At 40.6% G+C, this 21,324-nt stretch overlaps 1 protein-coding gene across 1 annotated transcript in view; it reads left to right on the top strand.

Annotated features, from left to right (window-relative positions):
* The first annotated feature begins 1,471 nt into the window (after positions 1–1,471).
* The window catches only part of CNIH3 (cornichon family AMPA receptor auxiliary protein 3), a 207,689-nt gene continuing 187,836 nt past the window's right edge, over positions 1,472–21,324 (top strand). Inside the window, exon 1 of the mRNA XM_075595510.1 lies at positions 1,472–2,061. Coding sequence (XP_075451625.1) covers positions 1,981–2,061 — 81 coding nt within the window. The 5' untranslated portion in view covers positions 1,472–1,980. The remainder of the gene's footprint in view (positions 2,062–21,324) is intronic.

Genomic DNA, 21,324 nt, shown 5'->3' with positions numbered 1-21,324 from the left:
CAATCGTGGCAAAAGGTGACACTGTGTGCTCATTTGCATGTCATTTCCCAGAATCCCTTGCTGCAGTGGAAGCACTGGTTGCTAAGTGATAATGGTGAAAGGCGGGGGTGCAGACCTGTCTAAGACGTGATTGTGCTCACAAGTGATATTTTCATTTGCTATTTGCTATACATTGGAGGGTTTTTTTTGTGCCCCGGATGGTACAGACCAGTGTTTCCCAACTCCAGTCCTCAGGGAACCCCACCAGGTTAGATCTTAAGGATATCCCTGCTCCAGCACAGGTGGCTCAGTCAAAATGATAGAGCCACTGATTGATCCACCTGTGCTGGAGCAGGGATATCCTTAAGACCTGATCTATTGGGGTTTCCTGAGGACTGGTGTTGACCAGTCCTGTTATAATAGAATGTAAATATATTTACAATACCTATTAAAGGACAGCCATGCATAGGATGAATTCAACAAATAGGTATTTTTAAATGAATGTTTGAACGAGTAGGAATTGTCCACGATGCGGCCTCTGTACAGCGGATTGTCCATTGTGTTTGCGTCAGATTTATTCACACAGCCAGCATGTCAAATTAGCAACAAACAATACAGGGAGGCGAGGGTGAGATAAAGCAGTAACATACATCATATACTTCATATTGCCGGAACAGTTTTATAAAAAAAAATACATATTTTATCCTTGTCTGATATGTGTCACCTACATTTTACCTGTTAAACATATCACTCTAATCAGTTCAATTCTACCTTACATGAGACTGCTTCTGCATTAGCATCGGTGCATCCTGGTCAAACAGAGAAGGAGAAGGGTCCAAGGAGAAGGGGGGGGCGGGGGTGGCAAAATCACAAAAAACATGTGTCTGCAACAATACAATGATCTGGATGTTAGAGATTATGGTCTGTGAGCATCAAATCACAAATACTGTATAATCGCAAAGTCTTTATTTAAATGCAAGCAAAGGTTAAATATACCTGCACCAGGCAGCGTTTATGCAGTAATCTGAGTTGCGTCACTTTGGGGTATGTCTGCGAGGAGGTGAGGGATTTGTGGAGCAAGTCAGGGAGCCCAAAATTCAGTTGATCAGGCATTATACGTCTGTCTATCTACTGTATATATCTATATAATCTATGCGAGCTGGTGCATACACAATGTATATGGTCATTTATATAAACGGTGGCTGGGCACATATACAGTACAATGAAGGTGCTAGTATTAAACAGGTATCTTCACTTCTCAGGTGCCCCAAACTGCCCTGTTACTGTGCCATGGTTGGTGTCTGCAAGCAGATTGCAGTGTGTACAGATGCCCAGCTTCTGTCAGAAACCAGACCAGATCCTCCAGTCACTAACACAACGAGGGTCTGTATCTGCTGGGATTCAGCACATGCTGAATGTGAACAGCACAAGTGGACTGGGAGACTCCTCCTTCCTGTGTGTCTTCTCTCAGCCCGTGTGAGCACCTCTCCTCCTCCTCCTCCTCCTCTTCACTCAAGTCCACGATGTGGTTGAAGTGAGTCACATCATGTGTTTCTTTCCAGCAGAAGGTAACAATATAAGAAGTCTGCTCTCCCTGAGGGAGGTGCCAACACACGACTTGTCTGTGGGAGGAAGAGGAGGACTGGGTTTGGGGGGCGCAGAGAGTGCTGAGCTGGGGGGGCAGTGCACTTTTTTGTCTGATGGAAAGTTGTGAGGACAGCACCCAAGATCTGGATCAGCTCCTGACAGAGAACTAAACTCCTCTCTGGGAGAACACAGTGTTTGCCAAGATCAAGTGAAAGATGAAGTGTCCCTTGGGAGAATAGACTGGGATGCTCCAATGTACCCCAGTGGGGGCAGCGCAGGGCATTGTGCATGAAGTGGGGGGTGGAAGCCGATGTCCTTTTTTTGCAGCACCCCCTTTCTCTGTTGTAACTGTGGCTGAGTTAGTTACAGTACCTCTCTCTCACACGGTCACTTGCTGGTCTCACCCGGATCGCCATGGCCTTCACATTTGCTGCCTTCTGCTACATGTTGTCTCTGGTCCTGTGCGCTGCGTTGATCTTCTTCGCAATCTGGCATGTGAGTAGCAGGGGATGGGATGGATGAGATAGGGGAATGGGGGGATGGGGGGGATGGAGGGGTGGGGAGGGGGGTGGTCGCTGGAGAGCAGGTGTCATTCAGATGTGCACTATACCAGGTCTTGCATCTCATTTGATGATCACAGCTTTGGAAGCATGTAAGCTTGTACTATTTATATAGAGTGCAATGAGGCACTGCTGGTGGTTTGTTACCATTATTGGTCTATCAAAGATTGCTTGTACGATGCTTGGAAGTGGAGCATCTTTTTTGTTTGAATCTATTTTGTTCATAAGGTTACGCTATAAGAGGATACAGGTAGTGTTTGTTGTTTTATTGGACCAACAGGCTACCTTTATAAGGGAGAGACGGCTGCAGGGCAGCTACGGTTCATCATTTGAAACCCCATTGAGCAGCCAGCAGCAGAGGTGGCACCAGGGTAGAAGAACCTAAACAATTGCTTGTGCCCCACCTGTGCCATCTCAGGGCAGGAGGTACTAAGCAAATACTTCAACATATCCAAGGGGCTCTCATTCATTTTGGTGGGTTTAAGTTAGAATTGCTTCATTGCATGTAATTGTTGCTTGGGTGTGCTACCCTGCAATCTCACTCAGTTTGGCGACATACATGAACATGTGAAATGGGCTCTTAAACCTCATCACAGGCTACAATAATATGGAAGACCACAAGTCTTAGTTGTGTTCACACACACACATATCATACAGTACTTATTAAAATACTAGATCTGCTGGAACCCTGCTATACTGGCAGTGAAAGGAAAACTAATGCTAGTGTCAGAGAGCTGCCCTGTAGGGAAATGTTTATGGGGTTGAAGAGCCACCACTAACTTCCTTGGTGACCACCACTGGTCCATTCACCACAATATGAGCCCTTGCAATTAGTCCATTTTTGTCAAGTACAGTAAATATCTCGCTCTGTTATTATAACCTTGGTATAAGGAGGGACCAGCCAGTGAAGGGAAAGGTGGTAATATTAAAAACAATTAAGTCCATTTCTAGGCACCACACACACTCCTTGTTCAGAACATTAGTGGATGTGTGGGGACGGGTAGAATAATGGACTTGTCTAAATAATAAGAGAGGTGACTGACCCACACAAGCGGCTGCTGGCAGCCTGGCGGGCATTTAGTGACCTTCACAGTCTGGGAATTTAGGGAACGTCTTCCCAAATTGTGACGAGGAAAAAATAAAAATGCATCCCTTTTAACAAGATGTATATCTTTCAGAAATCTTTACTATTCAGGAGGCTTGCTTACATGGGAGTTAATATTTGCTGTTATTATAGTGTACAGAGTTTTCAAACCCCCACAGGTTTATTTTGTATGTGTTTTACATAAATCACGTGCTATTTTGTGTCTATCTTCATTAGTCGCATGATGGAGACTATAGTGTAAGTGGCATTGTATTGTATTGTATGTCTTTATTTATATAGCGCCATTAATGTACTTAGCGCTTCACAGTAGTAATACACATGGTAATCAAATAAATAACAGATAATGTAAATAACAGATCATGGGAATAAGTGCTTTAGACATAAAAGTAACATTAAGGAAGAGGAGTCCCTGCCCCGAGGAGCTTACAGTCTAATTGGTAGGTAGGGAGAACGTACAGAGACAGTAGGAGGGAGTTCTGGTAAGTGCGTCTGGTATAATGTCTGACTTCTTCATGCATTTGTACGCTCTATTAATCCCATTAGTATCAGTAGCACATTGCTCTGATGGATAACCAGAATTGATTTGATTTGCAGAATACGCTGTTGTATCCCTTTGTGACTTGAGAGTTCTGCAATGCATTTGTTCTTACAATATGTTCACAAGCCCTCTGGCAGTAAATAGTTAAAACATTTCAATCTCCCCCCTTTTAACTATTTTGCTAGAGGATACTAAACACATCTTCAGTGACTTGCAGGCCTCTCCAGGATGGGGTTTGGTAGGGTTAATGTGAAAGTGCAAAGCAAATAGCTAAACCTGCTTATGGATACCACTGGACAGCCCCAGGAAATAAATGACATTTGTGCCTATTGTCTTTGTAGCTGGGTAGCATTTCTTTAGACCTTGGATAAAGAATCCTACATTTCCAGTGGGAGACATAATTAAAACTCATGCTAGCATTTATCAGTAATTACTGTTCTGTTGTAATATTTAATATGTGTGTGATTGTAGAGCATTAGTTAGGAAGTTCTCTCTCCTGCGAAAAATGGATGCAAACATTATCAGCAGGAAAATGTCACTGAGCATATCACACTTGCAGAAATATCTAAGGCATTCAGAGGTTTATACATTATAAATAGGGACTCTGGTTTTCAGTGTTTATTTTTGTAAAAAAAATTTATGTTTTTCTGGTGTTCTCATTTATTAATAAAATCAGTTTTAACGAGGACATTTTTTAACAGATTTTTTTAAGTTTCTATACTCACCCTGTGCTGCCTGTGTCTTCTACCTGTAGCCGTGCTACTATAAGCGCTGGATTTAAATAGGAAATTATGCTTCTTCTCTGCGTTGTATCGGTGTTAACCAAAAGTGCAAGATGGTCAGGTAGTGGTGTGTCTTTTTTAAAAAAAAAATTAAAAACAAAAAAAATAACCAGAATTCCTAATTCTAAATGATCTGTTAGTCCTGTAAAAGGTACAAAGCTACAATAGCTATTTTGCTTCCTTATATTTTTTGTAGATGTGATAATGGAAAGTATCACTTCTCTGCTACTCAGTGCACACGTGTCTCTCAGTGTGAATATGCCCGGTTACTTTTGCCCTCTTTTATCTCCTGTTTGCCAAACTGTGCACTCGGGACTAATTATGCAGCGCAACTGGATGAGCCGGCGTTGCAGGGAATACGTACAGTAATGGAATGCATGAACCTTTATGCGTAGGGCCAACACTTTCTTCCCTATTGACTGGGATACTATTAGGGTGTTCAGTTCTATAGATCAGGGGTGTTCAACTCCAGTCCTCAAGAACCCCCAAAAGGTTCGGTTTAAAGGATATCCCAGCTTCAGCACAGGTGGCTCAATCAGTGGCTGAAGCTGGGATATCCTTAAAACCCAACCTGTTGGGGGCTCTTGAGGACTGCAGTTGAGCGCTCCCTGATCTATAGATTACATCAACAAAAGGATATAGGCAAAGTGAGGATGGTCCACAAAATGGCAGCAGAGATGGTGCATGGTTTGGATGGAACACCTTGTAAAGATAGGCGAGACAGAGGACCTCAAGAAAGATGTGCACATTAGAAAAGAGGAGGGAAAGAGAAGACATCACGCTTTGAAATACCTGAAGGTCATAATTAACATACAGCAGGGAAGCATCATTCAGAATAAAGAAGCAACAGGAATTGGGATCATGCTTCACCACTGGATGTTGGTAGCTGTACCCCTTGTCAGGAACAAGTATATCCAAAAAATTAAAAAATGCTTGGGTTATATGTAAGGTAACTCTATGGAGGTAGGAAGTTAAAAAATAAATGACATATTCCTGGTATTGTCTAGGATTTGTTTTTTTTAAGCAGGTACAGCAAATAAAAGTAGCACTTGTGAGCACATTCACATGTCTAAGGCTGCGGTCCCAGTGCACGCGCGCCCGGGGGGGGGGGGAGGGGGTGGCGCGTGCACAGCACTGCACCCGCACACGCGGTCCTGGGAGGGAGAAGTTGCGACGGGAGGGGACATGGCGGGGGAGGGGGGGTTTGCGGGGCGTGGCCATGACGTCCCGCGGCTGGTTCGCCCTCATTGGGTGAACCGCCGGCGGGGGCGTGGCCACGCCTCCGTCACCAGTTCTAAACTCAATTTCATTGCCGAGGTGTGCGCTCTAGCAGTTAGTGTGACCTCAGCCTAAGACAGGTCCACAACCCTGCCTTTCCCCATTATCTCTTAGCAATGCTTCCACTGCAGCCAGGGATTCTGGGTAATGACATGCAAATAAGCCCTCACATTGGGTCACTTTTTGCTTATTGCCATTTCAACAGGGACCCCTATAAGCCTATGCATGCCGTATTACACAGCTTTTTCAGAACATCATGGGTTAAAGAAGTGCAAAGCCAAAAAACCTACACACAGGCAGCTATTCCAATCCGGTCTGTGAGTAGATTTACTGGCGATACATTTATTTAACCCAGCAGGATGTTCTGAAAAAGCTGATACAGACAAGAAGCAAAAAAAGACACAATGTGAGGGCTTATTTGCATGTTATTACCCAGAATCCCTGGCTGCAGTGGAAGCATTATATGCTAAGAGATAATGGGGAAAGACAAGGTTGCAGACCAGTCTGAGACGTGAATGTGTGCACAAGTGCTATTTTTATTTGCGTTACACTGTACGGTGGAGGGTTTTTGTCACTTTTTTTTACTCATCAGAACTTATTTTGCGCCAGTTTAGCAGGTAGGAATAATGAACAGAATAGGCGAGCCTGGAGGTTTTTTTTATCTGATGTTTTTTTATTTAATGTTTTTTTTATTTAATGTTTCTGAAAAAACTATTTTAGGCATTGTCAACCTACTGGACATACTATACTGATCTGTGCTAAAGGAACTAAACTTAATTAAAAAAGGCCAAGCCACACTGATACATATATTGCAGTTAAGATAACATGATGCAAATATAAATTATTTATATCAAGTTATGTCTGCTGTGGACGTGTATTAGTTAAAATATATGATGTACTGTACAAGTTAGAGTTTTAGCATATGCTTTAGTCACAGAAAGCATCTTACAGTACATTTTACATCACATTGTGTATCACATCCTTAGGCTTATTTTAACCAAGTCAAGATTATGTTATAGCCCCCTTGTATGTGACAAGAAGGTCTAGACGGACTGATAGTGATAGGGGTGAGCCATTTATTGGAGCATTGCCCTAATAATTTCAATAAAAAAGCAAACTATTTTACTCGTTATAAAAACAACAACTATGTTGGGGTGTTTTATATATTATAATATGGGATAGTGTCACTCCTGCTGGCAGCACTGAAACACTGCTTTGAAGCTGCAGTCCAAGCAATATCTTACATGTGTTTTAAAAAATAAATAAAAAATCAGTTCTGTACTATAAGAAAATACTTGTAGCAACGCTGAAATGACATTTTAAATGTATTATAATGTAACAAGCATTTTTTGTTTCTATAGCAACCATTTACAAAGTCACATCCCCTTCCTCTTCTGAAACAGGCTCTGGCACACCCCTTTTTGAGCCCTGCCCTCTCTCTAGCAGTGCACCAATTGTATCTAGTGACTGTCTGGTCACATGATTTTCCCCACAGAACTTTGTCATATTAATATGCAAATGCATTCCACTGACTGCAGAATACTCCTCTGCAGCCATTTAGTGAACCCAGAGCCGAATCTTCACCGATCGATCACAGGAGAACGGATCGATTGGCAACTTAGCTAATTACTTATCATTGTGTGGATTGTATTGCTGCACATATTAAAGGGGGACCCCCCCCCCCCAAAAAAAACCCCAATAGCTTAAGCAATCATACGTGATGCAATCACTGTCTCCAGGTGCTGGAATAGGGTGGCCATGGGACTTTCCAGTGTACAGAGAGTTAATCTCCCTAGAGAAGCCAGCAGCAGCTACAAACTAATTTGAGCAGGCTGAACTCCTAATTGCACATGAAGTTTTAAAAGTCAGGAAGTGACTGAGAGAGTCACTGAGAGAGACTGCTGTTCCCAGAGAAGGGGGACAGAGAAGAGTTCTCCCCACCTATGGAAACTGGCCCAGTCCCCAAGGCTTGCTGGACGGTGGTTGTGGAGCCTGCTGGGACTGCCTGGGTTGTTAATCCCAGGAAGAAGGAAGGATGCGAGACCATGCTGAAACAGGGATGTCCTGTCCTTAACATCGGCGGAGAGATTCTCTGAGCTCTCGTGGGGCTGAGCTCCCCTAGGAAGGAAGAACGTGAGACCGTGCTGAAGCGGGGATGTCCTGTCCTTAACATTGGATTTAGAGGAGAGATTCTCTGAGCTCTCATGGGGCTGAGCTCCCCTAGGAAGGAAGGATGTGAGACTGTGCTGAAGCAGGGACATCTGCCCCATAACCTTGGAGTAACTGATGTGAAACACTATATTGCTGTGTGCAGAGACTGTATATGTTTAGCTATAATAGTACCTATTTTGGGGTGGTAACCAGCTTAGCTGTCCATCCAGTTAGTAAGGGGTGAAGCTGCATGTATACAGTAGTTAGTCTCTTAAGAGGAGTAGGCATTTATTTTATGATTTGTTTTGACTTAAAGGGACGGTGCACCTGTTAGTGTATTATTTAACCCTGTAAATAAACCCCATATAGACACATGCTACGTTTCCTGCCTCAATCTGGGACATAAAATCCTACGCTGTGATGATACATCACACGTATCAAAGGGTAACAATCGTTGTTGCTGTGTACTGACACACATTTATTATTCAGGACACACGGAAATATAAATTGGTGCTTGAAATGAAGAATGTAAAATAAATGAATTATTTATGTTGTATGGCACATATATGTGTAGCCCCTCTTCCCGGGGCCAATCGCAGATTTCTCAAGGAGGCAGTTCATGCCCGAAACGCGTGGGAGGAGGTTCTTCTATTTTTGTTTGTCCTGAGTGTCTCCATTTTTAATGTAACCAGAATAAAACTTCAGTTTTAAATTTTACCTGGTGAGTCCCAGTGTCTTGGAGCGGCTGCGCCATCGATCGATTGCTTTTCCTCTGATACTCCGGATCGAGCCCGCGCCGGGGAGTGACGTCACTCACGTGGACACAGTGACACGAGGAGAGAGTGAGAGCAACGGACAACAGAGGACAGCTTCATCGTGAGTACTTGCAACTCCAGGCTGATCCTTGTCATTCTGCACTTTATTATATGGACATTGCTTTGTCTTCATTCAGTAGAAGCTATCTCTCCAGTGCTCTCTCCCTCTTATGCTCCTCAATCTCCATTTCGTTCACCATGGGCTTATGCCAACAGGTACATTGCCTTTCAGCTTTTCAGACGGTTCTTCCTATTTACTTATGCAACCAGTATTTTCACTCCCCCCCCCCCCCCACCCACCTTTGTTGACATTTAACCACCTCCGCATATAACAGTGTACAGGTTAAGCACAACAGCTTTGTAGATTTAAGTAAAAGTAGTTTGTTTGAAAAAGTGCGCATACATTATTTGTAATTCAATTTATGAGATTGTAGGTAGGGGGTGACTACTTCTGCAAGCCACTGTATATTGCGGTGCCCTTCATAGATAGGCTTTTGAAGTTAGAGGCTTGCTACACGTCAAGAAAAGCTTATATTCATTCCAAGTGCTTTATTTAATAACTGTGTTTTATATATCAAGAAAGAAGTAAATATCCATAAAATATTCAAACCCATCACAAGTAAAGGACCTCATGGTTTCCCTCTGTGTGCTGCAGTGTTCAGCATCTCTCTGCTGTCTTGCTGTCACTTCTTGTGATATCCGCGAGAGGGACCATGTGGAAACAGCAGGACGAGAGTTGGAAAAGATTGTAATACTGTATATCATTTTCAGCCCTAATTCCTCACTATACACCTGCGCGACTCTTGCGTTCTGCTCAATGATGTCTCCTGTCTACCCCTTTTGTATCTAAAGCCCCCTCGTGCATTAAACCTTTCTCACTCACTGCCCCACACCTCTGGAATGCCCTTCCCCTCAATATCCGACTGGAACCCTCTCTCCACCTTTAGGACCTTTCTTAAATCACGCTTCTTTAATGAAGCATATGGGTAGCTTTGCTGGCTGACACTATACATCTCCGATGCACTGTTCTTGACCCCTTGCAGACACACAGAACGCCCTCCTACTGTCTCTAAGTTATCTCCACTTACAACGTAGATTGTAAGCTCTTTGGGGCACAGACTCCTTTTCCTACTGTTTTGTCTAAAGTGCGTATTCCCATTATGTTATAATGTTATGCCACGTGTACTGCAAAGCTCGATGTGCCTGGGTGGCGCTATATAAATAAAGATGTACATAAATAATGAATGTTAGAAGTATCTATGTTGCTGGATCATTTCGTAACATTGCATTTTCCTGCCATTTATGGAGAGCTCAAAGTAATGTGATGTCTGGGATTCCTGGAACGTCATGTAAATGACATCCCTAAAGTAGCAACATGCCCACTCCCAGTTCTGCCCGTTTTAAATATTCATAACTTTAATATGCTTTAAAAAAAAACAACAATATGTTTAAAAGAAAACAATAGGATTTTTTCTTTGATACATCTGGAGCAATAATGTTGACCTACTGTATGTATCAAGGCAAAAGTGAAGCATTGAAGACAAAAGTCCCCTTGAAATCAATAAGATTTTGAGGGACAGGGAGAGGGAGACTCTCAACTTAGTAGTGCCTCCAGTTGTCTATACATAACCCCTCAAACGTCCCTCCGAATAAATTAGGGAGACATTCCTGTGCAGAAAACGGAGCACACCTGGGGTACCTGGCTGGGAGATATGCTAATGAATATGCAAAGTATATTTAAATTAGTCCCCTCCTACACTTCGTAAAAGGATTTCAATACCAGCTACAGTGTATACAGCCGGTAAGCCTAAGACAAAAACCCAGTGACTGGAATGGTGTCAGACCCAACAGGACAAGAACCCCCAACCACTGATTTCTAGGCGGCAGCTCTAGCAGCGGATTTGATGTAAGCAGCCTGCGGAATTCTGGGAAATCTTATTTGGACTGGTTCTCCTATCTTTAATTAGGAGAAGCCTGCAGAAATATTTAGTGATACATTTAAGACATCTTTTTTCCCTCCTTACAGTAGAGGGGGTGTGTTATAGTGAGTTTAGCATGTCTCGCACTTGTACATTATGTAAAGTGCACTTTTGTGAAAGATGAAGTCGAAACTGTAGTGAGGTTCAGTATTTTAATCTGTCCAAAGAGATAAGATGCAGATATCTGCGGTACCGGCAGAGATCTGCAGAAAATATTGTTGGGAGTAGTTCGTCATTTGGACTGTGGGAAGGATTGCATACTGTTTATGAAAAACATGCAGTTCTGCTTCATACTGCGCCAGCTTGCACAAAGTGAGACAGAGAGAATGAGAGGCAGAATCACAGATGAGAATAGACAGGATTATGGCATAACTGTATTGTAACCGGGGGCAGGGCAGCTAAAGACCTGATGGAATTAAAAGGACAGCTGGGTAAACTGGGGGGGGGGGGGGGGAGGAGGGGGACACATACTGTACACACTGATATGTTTAAGAGGAAATATCACACAATACATTGCAGGGATAAGTATATATATGTATGTAGAGATGTAGCCAATGTTATTGAATGATAATGTGTTACTGCTAACATTTTCACTCGTTATTGTGCAGTTTGCAATTTAATTTAATGTAGCCACGAGTTGCAAAATCTCACAATTTAGCGTCTGACCGCATGATTACGGGTGCAGTAATGTTGGCTGCATATATATGTTAAATACAATGTATAAAGTATGAAAAAGGAAAATATAAGGCTTACCTTTGCCGTATTTTGTCATATATCTGTCACGCTTATCCAAATTGTTTGTACTTTATATTTACTTTGTTTTGTAACTTTGTAATGCGCTGAGTATACTGTGGTGCTATATAAATAAAATTACACACACACACACACACACACCCATCATTCATATATTACATATTCAATGAATGAAGCAAAAGGTAAACTTAAAAACAGTGTCTCTTGGAATGTTATCTGTGCTGTTCCTTCCCCCGGTGTGGAGGTGTTTTATGGCTAGAGGTGTCAAAAGGTTACTGTGAAAGCAAGTGAAGAAAGAGTGTGTATGTGTATCAGTGTGAATAAAAATGAATGGAGAGCCCACAGTATATACAGTGCTTTACACAAGGTGTGTGTGGAGTGGGACTGGATATAAATGGTATGGGTGGGTGTGAAAATGTGAGAGTTAGTAGCACAACTAAAAGTGTGTGTGGATACTTATGGTCCCTATTGGTGTATAGGAATGGAAAAACAAGGAGTATTAGTATGTGTGAGAGACAGCTGTGTGTGCATACATATAGCACAGTATGTACAGACATGGCTTTTAGCGCTTATGGGACGAGAGTTCACTACTGTCAGTAATGACTCATAAAATTTCGATCTCTGTTTAGGCCACTGCTAAGTGTCCCGAACAGTTGCATAAATTTGTATTCATGCAACCGTCTCTCTTTCGGGGTTTTAAGATTACCTTTGAGTATGGCAACCCTCAGATCGTTCATCTTATGGCCAGAGTCAGAGAAATGTTCGCCAACAGGACTGTCTCTTGTACCGCGTGTGATGCTGTGGCGATGCAGGTTCATTCTCTTGTTTAGCCCCTGCCCTGTCTCACCTATGTAGTAGCAGCCCCCTGGGCATTTCATGCACATGATGAGGTACACGACATTGCTGGAAGAACAGGTGAACCTTCCTCTGATTTTGTATTCCCGATTCCTGTGTGGTATTTGTATTGTGTCCGCTGTGTAGAGCATTGCACAGGTTTTGCATCTTGGGTCCTGGCATGGTTTTGTCCCGCATTCAGTTGTACTGCTGAATACTAAACAGAGATCGAAATTTTATGAGTCATTACTGACAGTAGTGAACTCTCGTCCCATAAGCGCTAAAGGCCATGTCTGTACATACTGTGCTATATGTTTGCACACACAGCTGTCTCTCACACATACTAATACTCCTTGTTTTTCCATCCCTATACACCAATAGGGACCATAAGTATCCACACACACTTTTAGTTGTGCTACTAACTCTCACATTTTCACACCCACCCATACCAATTATATCCAGTCCCACTCCACACACACCTTGTGTAAAGCATTGTATATACTGTGGGCTCTCCATTCATTTTTATTCACACTGATACACATACACACTCTTTCTTCACTTGCTTTCACAGTAACCTTTTGACACCTCTAGCCATAAAACACATCCACACCGGGGGAAGGAACAGCACAGATAACATTCCAAGAGACACTGTTTTTAAGTTTACCTTTTGCTTCATTCATTGTAACATCGCCGGAAGAAGAGATCAGTGTATCTCGAAAGCTCGCACAAATAAAAGCATTTCGTTAGCCACAGAACGGTATCATCTATTTATTTTTTTATTTTTTTGATTATTGAAGCTCGGCTAACACGGTACTGATACCTCTACATATACATATATATATATATATATATATATATATATATATATATATATAAATATAAATGATAGTCTAGCACACTCGATGGCAGTCTGAAACAGTGAAAATAATTTATTAGCGTGAGATCAATGTTTCAATCTTCAATGAGACCTTTAAAAAGGTACAAACACGATGAAATGCACGACTATTTCTACCCTGTAGCAGTGAAGCTTAATCCAAAAAAATGGCGCCAAGTTGAACATCATAAATGAAGAAAATGTAATTACTATAACAAACATAGTCCTGATCCTGAACAAAAACAAAGTCATGAAATCTGAAAAAGCAATACCTAAGTGTGTGGAAAAGACCCAATAAATGTATGAACGAAAGTGTTACAAAGTGCATAAAGTACATAAGAATACAAATAAATAGCAACCCAGATAAATAGATCCCCCGGAGGTAGCACGGAAACCCACAAAAGACAGATGACCAAAATACGTATAAACGGATAGGGTGTATTGTTACACTAAAGGAAAACAAAATTGGGAAAACAAAATGGAGTCTGCAAAGTGTGCAGAGTGACATAAAAAAGGCTATGGTAGCAAAGAGAACAATCCTGATGAAACAGGCAGCGGTGAAACGCGTAGGGTTTTCTGAGAAAGGATGCCGGTGCAGTGCCTCTCATCATCCGGGGATCCAACCCGGAATTGCGGGAGCTTCACAGGGAGATGCCAAGATGGTGGAGGGGGGAGCGGTAAGAGTGCTATCCACCTCGGATCTCTGCCGAACCTGTGCTATCCATGCTTTTATATGATTGACACAATGCGAGTGTTGAATTTTACTTGTTTTATATTGATAACATTTATTCTCAGTCTGCATTATTGGCCCTCTTCACCTTTTATTTGAAAATGTGCTCTCTCCTTAAGACTGCTAACGAGTCACACGACTAACATCATTGCTCACTAATTTGGGACACGCTTATAATTATGGGGAATATGTGAGTATATCCCCATAGAATTTATGCTCAATCATCATTTTGTTACCAGATGTATTGCACTATTGTGTGTTCCCTATATTTTTTCGGTTATTACTTCTGTGCTCTCCATGATTTGGAAATCTAAGCTAAGGGAACAAATGAGGACATGCAGCAAATAATGATAAGGGAAACTACAAGCCAAGGACAAACCAAGGTTAGCTGCAAGAATAGCAGTGTTATATGCAAAGTGCAAAAGTAGCAGGGGACAAATAATAAACAAGGGTGTAAATAGTGCAAGGCCAATACTATCTCAGCACACAAGAAGGTACAAAAAGAGGGAGTGGAAATGCACTACTATTCAATAAAGTTTCAATAAGAAAGAATATAATACTCACAGAAGTGTGGAAAATCAAAACTGCAATTTATTAAAAAAAATAGACGGTGAACAGAGAACACATTAAAAATGTAACAACACGGCACGCATGCAGCGTCGGGGAGGATGGGAGCCTTCTGAGTCTGCTCCGTGGACTCCGCTCTGTCGCGGTGTTTTTAGCCCTCCAAACAGCATAATTCTACTCTAAAGTACCGTCCCCCGCCAGCGGAATCGTCGGAGATGCCTCCCGAAATGGATCGGAAGCCGCAGCCTCCTCCGGTGACCCGTTTCTTCACGAAAACGGGATCTCCAGCAGCCAAAATCCAAGATGGCGCCCGCGCACCCGCAGCAACAACGTCTTCTTCAGGAGTGGCTCATAACTACCCCCACAGCGAATTAAATACCCTCATCTAAAATTCTATTGGTTAATATTAATTAGCATCTCTAATGGATGCCTCCATGTCTAGTCACTATACAGATTGCTGAAAAGCTAATATCAGGCAAAAGTAATCTATCACAGAATATAGGAATAATCTACCACAACAATGGTATATACAGGCATACCCCGCTTTAAGTACACTCACTTTAAGTACACTCGCAGTAAGTACATATCGCCCAATAGGCAAACGGCAGCTCACGCATGCGCCTGTCATCACGTCCTGAACAGCAATACCGGCTCCCTACCTGTACCGAAGCTGTGCGCAAGCGGGGAGACTATAGAGCCTGTTACAAATGCGTTATTTACATCAGTTATGCACGTATTTAACGATTGCAGTACAGTACATGCATCGATAAGTGGAAAAGGGAGTGCTTCATTTTAAGTACATTTTCGCTTTACATACATGCTCCGGTCCCATTGCGTACGTTAATGCGGGGTATGCCTGTATATGTTTTACATATGAAAAAACTACTAAAATTACAATATACATTAAAATCATATCAATACACATATTCTTAAATTAATATGCAATATAATATTTAGGAAATAGTCAAATACAATTTAAAAATACAATTTAAAAAAAAATATATATATATAACCTTTGGATTATACTGTGCCCACACAGGATATGCAAAGGTCACTACACATCACTATTCTATCAATATTAACCCCATGACGATAGCTGGGTGGTGGTGATGGCATGTAGATACAAAAGAGAAACAAATATTAGTCATACATAACAGTGATATATTCAAATTATTAAAAATATATATATTAAAAGGAAGATAAAAGGAAGAAAGCGAATGAAAACGACAGAACAAGCTAAAAAGCTAAAAAAGGAAGGGATTACCCAGCGGGCTAGTTGGGGTTAACAAAATGTAATGTTCACAGAAAAATACCCATCTCTATGTCCACATTTAGTCCACATGGAGCCAGGGACTTCAACATAAAAATCCAAAATGTTTCACGTTTAGTGAGTTCTTTATCTCTGTCCCCTCCTCTCCAGTGGGATGCTACATGTTCAATACCACTAAATTTAAGGCCTGTTGGATCTCCCTTATGATGTGTTAAAAAATGATTGGATAAAAGATATGTTGTGACTTTACGCCGAATGTTTCCAATCTGCTCAAGAATTCTAACATGTACTGGTCTCTTAGTTTTTCCAACATATTGTAACCCGCAGGGGCATTCAATTAAATAAATTATGTAATTGGTCCTGCAAGTCATATGTTTATCAATCACAAATTTCTTCTTTGTTATATTGGAAACAAAGGCATGTTTATCAACAGCTCGAAAAGAACATGCTTTGCATGCAGTGCACCCGAAAAAACCTTTTATCATAGGTAACCATCTATTTTTCTCTATTTTTATTTTAGGTAATGCACTGGGAGCAAGTTTATTTCTTAATGTATCAGCTCTTCTAAAGATGACAACTGGCTTTTCTGGGACAATATCTCCCAGAACGGAATCATTTTTTACAATATGCCAGTGTCGTTGAATTATATTTTTGATTCCATTGGCCTGTCTATTAAAATCTGTAATAAAAGAGAAATTAAAACCACCTTTATCAAATTAAATTTTTGGTTTATTGTTTAAAAGTTCTTTCCTATCCAGACATCTTGCTTTTTCTATAGCTCCCTCAATGTCATCTTTATTATATTTCTTCTCATAGAAGCGTTCCCGAAGAAGCATATATTGTTCATCAAAAATTGCTAACTCTGAACAATTTCTTCTGATTCTTCTAAACTGGCCGTAAGGCACATTACGTAACCAATTAGGATGATGACAGCTCGTTTGGAGTATATAGTTATTCTTATCGACCTCCTTAAAATGTGTTCTGGTTCTGATTTCTCCATTTTCAATGTAAATCACCAGGTCAAGGAAATTCACCTGATCTTTGCTGTAATTACAGGTGAATTGGAGATTTAGCATATTATCATTAATATGATGAATAAACTTCAAAAGGCTATTCTCCTCTCCTCTCCAAATAAACAAAATATCATCTATAAATCTCCGCCATAGGACCAAGCTCGCGCCCAGCTCAGCAATAAAGCAAATCTGGTCTTCTTCCCATGTTGCCATTAAGAGATTTGCGTAGCTAGGTGCGAACTTGGTACCCATGGCGGTTCCACACAGTTGCAGGTAGAACACATTCTCAAACAAAAAATAATTGTGCTCCAAAATAAATTTAATACTGTCCAGAATGAAATTGGCCTGGGCGGGCTCCATTTCCGCATCCTGTGATAAAATACGATCAATAGCTTCAAAACCTTGTCTGTGATTAATTGATTTATATAACGAGGTTACATCACATGTTACTAAATAAAGATCATCATCCCATATGAGGTTTTGTAAAACACCCAAAATATCGGTAGTATCTCTCAAATAGGATTTTTGTTCCTTCACATATTTCTGAAGGTAAATATCTAGATAAGCTGATAAATTGGATGTCAGTGAATCGATACCAGCTATGATAGGTCTTCCTGGGGGGTGGGTCAGACTTTTATGCAGCTTAGGCAGGTAGTAGAAAATGGGTAGGTTTGGATTAGTTTTATAAAGGAAAGAAAATTCTGTATCATCAAGAACTCCGTCTATCTTTCCTTTCTCTATGAGTATTTTAAGCTCTTTTGAGAAATCTAAAGTAGGATCCTTAGGCAACTTCTGATATGTTTCTGTATCTCCTAGGATTCTTATAGCTTCCTCTATATAATCACTCCTGTCTAAGACAGCGACTACCCCCCCCCCACTCCCCTCTTTATCTGCTAGTTAAATAACAAGGTCATGATCCTCTGTGAGTGCTTTCAAGGCATCTCTTTCTGATTTGCTTAAATTGTGAGTAAATTTAGTTATTTTGATGTAAGCTCTTCTAGATCTTTGTTGACCAATTGAGAGAAAACTTCCAATTTTTTTCCTTTACAGTGTTTGGGATAAAAGGTGGAAGGTGGTTTGAGACCTAAGTGTATAAAATTCATTCTTCTTTCTTGACTTAAGACAGGCACAGGGGAGTTGATCGTCTGATCCTCTCGTGTCCTAATCTCAACTTCTTTATTTCTAAAAAATAACTTTTAATCGTTAATTTCCTAAGGAATCTCTGGGCATCTATAAATAGCCCAAAGTTATTGGGGCCCACTGTAGGAGCAAATTTTAATCCCTTGGAAATAACACTCTCTTGAGCTTTGGTTAAGGATTTGGAACTAAGATTAAAAATATTTTTATTTTCACTCACTTTCTTGCTTGTTTTTTCCTTTCTCCTCCCCCCGTTTTCGTCGTTTCTTCCTCGCTTCCGTCCTGCTACGGGGTCTTTCTTCATCAGATACTGGAACCTGCTTGTTCCCTGAATCTCGGAAGACCCCCCCTCCCCTAAAAAACTATTGTCTAAATTAAGAGCTCCTTTAGAGAATAAACGCTCTTTCTTTTCTTCTCTTGAGATGCCTTTTCGTGAGAATCTCTCATCCTCAGAATCATCATTCGCACTATGAGCTCTTTTAGGTGTTATATCTGGATGAGAGAGGGATCTTGGTGGTTCTCTCACCGGTCTTGGGGGGGACCTAGTGGGGTTTTTCCTCCAATTTTCCCTCTCGTCACTTTTATTCTTATTTTTCTTGTGCATTGATGTATCTTTAGGATTTTTGACTGTGTCTATACTTTTATCTTCTTTTTCAAATGTTTTTTGGGTTAGAATTGGAAGATTTTTTAGCATTAAATTCCTTTTTAAAAGTAACATTTTTATAGGGTATGCTTTTACGTGGAGGACCATCTTTATAGTCCTCCTCATCCCTATTGTATTTTTTAACTTTTTGGGAAATTATTTCTTATTCTAATTTATCCAATTTAGTTTGTAAATCCTTGTCTTTTTCTTTGAATAATGCTGTTTGATCTAAATTACCAATTCTTTCTTTTATCTCATCCATTTCTGTGTCTATTTTTAGAATGTGCATTTTTTGTTGACTAAAAATTAGATTCATCAGATCATTTGAACTTTTATCTAAAATTGGGTACCAATTTTTTAGAAAGTCCTCATCCTCTAAATCAAATGAGAGGTCTTTGCGTAAACGCAGACCTCTTGGGACTCTACCACTTATTAGATATTGTTCAAAGAAAGTATGATCCCAAAATTTTTTTGCATCCTTAATAAGAAGTCTCTCAAGTTTTTCCAATTCTGCTTCTAAAATATTTTTTTCCCCAGTGACGTATAAATTATCTAAATTAAGAATGCTTTTAAAGTCAGCATTTCTCAAACGTCTTCTAGAGAAAACATTTAAAGGACTGCTGTCATCCATATTCTCCATATTGAATGGGAATGGTGCTGCCTATCTATTTAGAAACAATTATGATATGGTATAATTTATAAATGATAAAATAAATAAAATAATAATTTAAAAATTATACAATATAATAAAAATAAAATAATAATTTATAAATTAAAGTCCTCGCGCGGCGAAATGTTATAATGCGATCCCGGTTATAACGCTGTTTCATTCTGTGGACCCCGAGGACCGCGTTATAACGGGGTTCAGCTGTAGTTCCTGTGTCTTCTGAATACCTGGATGGCCAGCAGGTTTAGAATCATAATCAGAAACAAAATCTGGCGCATTAACTCAAAAAACTATTCTCAAATACAGAGCTGTCTGTGCTGAGGTGCCTATCGACGATGCATATGAATCATAAATACACAGAATAAAATATACATTTATTAAAATACAAAAATAAAATATAACATAAAATACAAAATTGTATACCCTAACCTAGATTAAGCTTCTCAGATTAAGCCGTCTCAGATGTTTATGGACAGATAATTAAAAATATCTTGGTTAAAAGCCACAGCAATATTTGTAGCGTGTATTGCCCTGTAGGTGATGCGGACAGGGATGATATAAGTCTTACTTTGTGTGTCGGTCCACCTGAGCGACGCACCCTCAGCAGTAGATGCACAGATATTACCTTAGCTCCTGCCGTGTGGATCTCAGCGTTTGCCAATAGATAGGATACTGTGTCTTGGTACACTGGTTATCCCTAAATCCCCAGTCCATTGCTGCCGTTGTTTGTTTGCTCAATATATGAGCTGTTTTTTTCCGGACACTCACGGGTTAATGGACAAAACGCTGCTGCAGGGAACAAGAAGACTTCATCACTTTTGCCGTTTAGGTAAGGGCAGCACCCCTCCAGGCTATCTGCTCCAGAGATGCAGTGGCAGCTGCTCCCTGTACTCCGTTCAGTCTCCACTGCTCGGGATCCCTCCTCCGGCCGCAGCTTCACAGCTGACGTCTCCGCAGTGTTCGAATTTGGCACCAACGCGGAGGACAGGTAGATAATTGCAATTAGAGCTCACAGGTTCAGGATCCTCACCCTACGCGTTTCACCTGTCAGAGGCTTCCTCTGGGGTATGATTAATTGCTTCATCTTGCACGCTTTTATACCGATCATAGAGAAAAAAGGCAAGGCTTCCTTAATACATTTACATAATTCAAAGTTGGAAACCTCTATTTCTCATTCCTGTCCAGGTCTGGCATGCAGTGTAGTGCAGTCCCTTTAATTGTTAGACAGAGAATTTTAATTAAATAGAATCAGAACACTTTTTCAGTGTATGTAGGTATATCCCAATTTTTATAATTAGTATCGTTCTCTTATGCACATACTTCAGTTGATATAATGGTCCCAGAGAAATTCTCTGGTTCCTTACACAGTATATTTAGACAATATAATTTTGTTGGATTCAAAAGATTATCCAAGTATTGTTATACTCAGTTTATATGGTCTAATTGCTTTGAAAAATCCATATTTCCTCCACTTTCAAGGGCTGCATACATTGTATATAGTTACGTGTGTGCAAGATTGTAAACATTACTACTGTTACATTTACTTGTTGCAGACCTCTATTAGTGGAGCAATGGGTTTCATAGTCTTATATCAATATAGAGATCCATTGTCATATATATTGTATAGAAAGCAGCAGGTGTCGATAGAGCACAGCCAAGGGAATCCAACCTCTAATTTTAAGAAGGAAAAAGTATCCAGGCAACTCCAAAATTAGATAAATTGATCAGATTTATTGCAGGCGAGTAGACAATAAAAATGGACAACATCAACGCACCTACGCGTTTCATGCAACAGCTCTTTATCAAGGTGTACAAGGTTAGATATTAGCTGCTTCTTTATACTCACCTGAACTGTCCATTGCGCCCTCGGAGATGACGTCATTATCGCGCGTCTACAACCATAGTCGCGCTGACACAACGTACATCCCCACAGGCCGAGCAGGTCAGGTGCTGTACTGTTTATTTCTTCTTTTTTTTCTTAAAACAAACTTTATTAGTCACGAACAACAAAAGACAATAACAAATTAAACGGATTTCCGTTTTTAATTTGTTATTGTCCTTT

This window comes from Ascaphus truei, chromosome 4, assembly GCF_040206685.1.
Source record: "Ascaphus truei isolate aAscTru1 chromosome 4, aAscTru1.hap1, whole genome shotgun sequence".
NCBI classification, from domain to species: Eukaryota; Metazoa; Chordata; class Amphibia; order Anura; family Ascaphidae; genus Ascaphus; species Ascaphus truei.
Note: the sequence above shows the minus strand (reverse complement) of the source record. Positions and strands in the feature narration are given on the sequence as shown.